We start from the raw sequence: 3,436 nt of genomic DNA, 5'->3' as shown, positions 1-3,436 counted from the left end.
TTGAAGAAAGGGCTCTGAGGCTAATAAAATGGTTTGGAAAACTCTAGTCTATTCTAGGTCTTCCCTGGTGGCTCAGATGGTAAAGAATCTGCCTGTAATGTGGGAGACCTGGGTTTGATCCCTGGGTGGGAAGATTCTCCTGGAGAAGAAAATGGCAAGCCACTCCAGTATTGTTAAGTCCACACCTTTTTACTGGTGGACAAATGGAGGGTCTAGTGAATCCATAGCAAATGAAGGGCTCTAGCCCAGATTTTAGAACCCTCATTCTGGGTGCCTTTCACCACTCACCATCTCAGCTCAACATGCTGCCGCTAAGTCGCTTCAGTCGTGTCTGACTCTGTGCGACCCCATAGATAGCAGCCCACCAGGCTCCCCTGTCCCTGAGATTCTCCAGGCAAGAACACTGGAGTGGGTTGCCATTTCCTTCTCCAATGCATGCAAGTGAAAAATGAAAGTGAAATAGCTCAGTCGTGTCCAACTCCTAGCAACCCCATGGACTGCAGCCCACCAGGCTCCTCTGTCCATGGGATTCTCCAGGCAAGAGTACGGAGTGGGGTGCCATTGCCTTCTCCCCAGCTCAAGGCCATCCCCAGAAAGGCTCTGTCTTGAAAGTTTCTGAGAAATCGCTCTACTGAGTTTTTCCATCCCTGTCCAACCTCTCTTTCCACCCTGAGCCTGGAGTCCACTATCACACTTCTGATTAACACCAAGTCTTGCTATAGTAGGGTCATCTTGGCTGGGTGGGGCTTGTGGCTCAGACCCTAGTGACATGGGTCAGAAGACACTCTCCCTCTGGTTCCCACTCTTCCCTGCTCTCCAGCCCTCAACCCCACCCCTGCCCCGTTTGCATTCATTTATTCATAGGGGCTTTTTTGGTGTGTGTAGAGGAGGAGGGAGATATTTTTAGGATTCTGCAGGTGATGCTTGAGAGATACATGGAGTGGGGGTGGGGGAATCCCAACACAGTGGAGAGCACAAAAGGGCATCTTTGATTAAATCGATGTAGGCCAGAAGGTGCTGGAACTCTTCTTGAGAAATTTGGCTATTCCTTGTCCTGTGCACAAATAGCTTTGCATCAGGCTCCAGGTTATGGAGGGAGGCGCAGTGTGTGTAGGGGTGGCATGTCCCACAGCTGTTTGGTGCCACAGGAGGGGCACTCTTTCAGCCACTGGAAAGCAGGACCCTCAGAAATAATATGGAGTGTTGTGGGAAGGGCCTGAGGCTGTGACATGAAGCAGTGGGGGCTTGGAGCCCTGCATTTTGGGCATCCTTGTGCATGTATGTAGCCAGACCGAGATCACCTTGGGTGGGAAGGGAAGCAAGTGTGGCCACCAGGAATGACAAAGTTGGCAGCGGTGGAAGGAGAGGCTGACACAGGCTTGTGTTAACCAGGATGTTTATAGCCGCTGTGGCTCTCCAACAGCCCGGGGAAGGAGTAGGGCCCTGTTGGCTCTAACTCTAGGGTGAAAGCAGGAGAACAGAGGACCATGGTCCGGCATCCTTGCTGGAAGCGAGTGGCCCTCTGCTCCAGGGGAGGAGACAGGACAGTGACACGAAGAGCTCGTCTCTCTGGAGGTCTCCAGGTCCACAGTGCTACTCCAGGACTGTGGGGGAAGGACGGGGCACAGGGGTGGAGGAAGCCATCAGGGGAGGTAGGGGACCAGGTCCCCGGCGCCCCCATTCCTCCTGCGCCCCTGCCCGACCCTGGCCTCCCGGTGGCCCCACCCGCCCCATGCTCAGCCTGCGCCAGGTTCAGATTCAGGAAGGTGTGGCGTTGGTCCTTGGGCGAGGAAGGAAGGTTGACTGTGAGGAGAGAGACAGGGTGAAAAGGGGTTCCGAAGCATCATCAGGGGGCGACCTGCTGTCATGGACCAGCATTCTCCCCCCAGCGCTGACTCAGAAAACTAGGTTTTGATGAGTGAATGGATGAAGGATGGTGCTAGGGGTGTCTGGAAGTGATTGGGTCCTTGATCCTCACAGCTTCAAGTCTGAGGGAGGGGGGTCACAGTCCTTGACTCAGAGACATGGCTTCTGAGACTGCCGGGTCTGATGTGGGAGGCAAGGCTCCAGGGACATGGCCTCTCACACCTCTGAGGATGCTCGGTCTGATGGGAGAGACATGGTCCCTACCTCTGGGAGCTCCCAGTCTGATGGAGGAGACAAGATCCCTAACTCTGGGAGCTCCCAGTCTGATGGAAGAGACATGGTCCCTACCTCTGGGAGCTCCCAGTCTGATGGAGGAGACAAGATCCTTAACTCTGGGAGCTCCCAGTCTGATGGAGGAGACAAGATCCTTAACTCTGGGAGCTCCCAGTCTGATGGAGGAGACATGAGCTCTACCTCTGGGAGCTCCCAGTCTGATGGAGGTGACATGGTCCCTACCTCTGGGAGCTCCCAGTCTGATGGAGGAGACATGAGCTCTACCTCTGGGAGCTCCCAGTCTGATGGAGGTGACATGGTCCCTACCTCTGGGAGCTCCCAGTCTGATGGAGGAGACATGAGCTCTACCTCTGGGAGCTCCCAGTCTGATGGAGGAGACATGGTCCCTACCTCTGGGAGCTCCCAGTCTGATGGAGGAGACATGAGCTCTGTCTCTGGGAGCTCCCAGTCTGATGGGGAGACACGGTCCCCAACATCTGGAAGCTCCCAGTCTGATGGAGGAGATATTATTCCTGACTTCTGGGAGCTCCCAGTCTGACTGGGAGTTATGGTCCCCAACATCTGGAAATTCCTAGTCTGATGGAGGAGACATTGTTCCTGACCACTGGGAATTTCCAGTCTGAGGAGGAAACACAATTTCTACCACCTAGGGGTCTCCAAGAGATGGAGGAGATCGTCTTTGTTTCAGCTTGAGAGAGAAATGTACCCTCTGGGGGTAGAAATTCTGTTCTCTTACTGTAGCACAAAGCATGAAACATGATCCGCATTGTCTAAGATGACAGTCTGAGGAGGGGGCATGGATCCACCCTCACCCTATACCGCCCGTCTGATGGAGAGGTACAGTGTGAGGGAGGCGGCGGTATCTCCTGTGTTTTATGTTCCAGGGAAAAGGGTACCTTACCCTCAGTCTACACCCTGTATTTTGAAACCTTTGGTCTGGTGTGCTTTTTACAGAAGAGAGAAGGCATGGAAGTCCTATTGAGTGCCCCCAGTCTGATGGAGGAAGTCAGTCTGCCCCTGGTCTGTCGGTTTGAGAGACGAGGCAGGAGTTCCATCTGGGGAGGCCCAAGTCAGCTGGAGGACTGAGTCAGCTGGACTCCCCACTTTTGGGAGCCCTTGTCTGAAAAGGGCCGCCCCTCCCGTCCCCTCCTGCACACTCACGGGCCACCTGCAGCTCCACTTCCAGTGTTTCTGTCTTGCCCTGCAGCGTGACGGTCTTGAGGGTGTAGCGGCCGGCATCCGTGAGGTTCAGCTTCTGCACCAGCAGTGAGCAGTT

The 3,436-nt window shown here is 54.7% G+C and overlaps 1 protein-coding gene across 1 annotated transcript in view; it reads right to left on the bottom strand.

The window, feature by feature from the left end:
• Window positions 1-1,394: 1,394 nt before the first annotated feature.
• The window catches only part of CEACAM16 (carcinoembryonic antigen-related cell adhesion molecule 16), a 17,125-nt gene continuing 15,083 nt past the window's right edge, over window positions 1,395-3,436 (bottom strand). The window contains exons 7-8 of the mRNA XM_010852685.1: window positions 3,322-3,435; window positions 1,395-1,604 (exon numbers count right to left, since the gene is read on the bottom strand). Of these exons, the coding sequence (XP_010850987.1) occupies window positions 1,594-1,604; window positions 3,322-3,435 (125 nt within the window). The 3' untranslated portion in view covers window positions 1,395-1,593. The remainder of the gene's footprint in view (window positions 1,605-3,321; window position 3,436) is intronic.

This window comes from Bison bison, unplaced genomic scaffold, assembly GCF_000754665.1.
Source record: "Bison bison bison isolate TAMUID 2011002044 unplaced genomic scaffold, Bison_UMD1.0 scf7180017864313, whole genome shotgun sequence".
NCBI lineage: Eukaryota > Metazoa > Chordata > Mammalia > Artiodactyla > Bovidae > Bison > Bison bison.
This window is presented reverse-complemented; position numbering and strand designations above follow the sequence as displayed.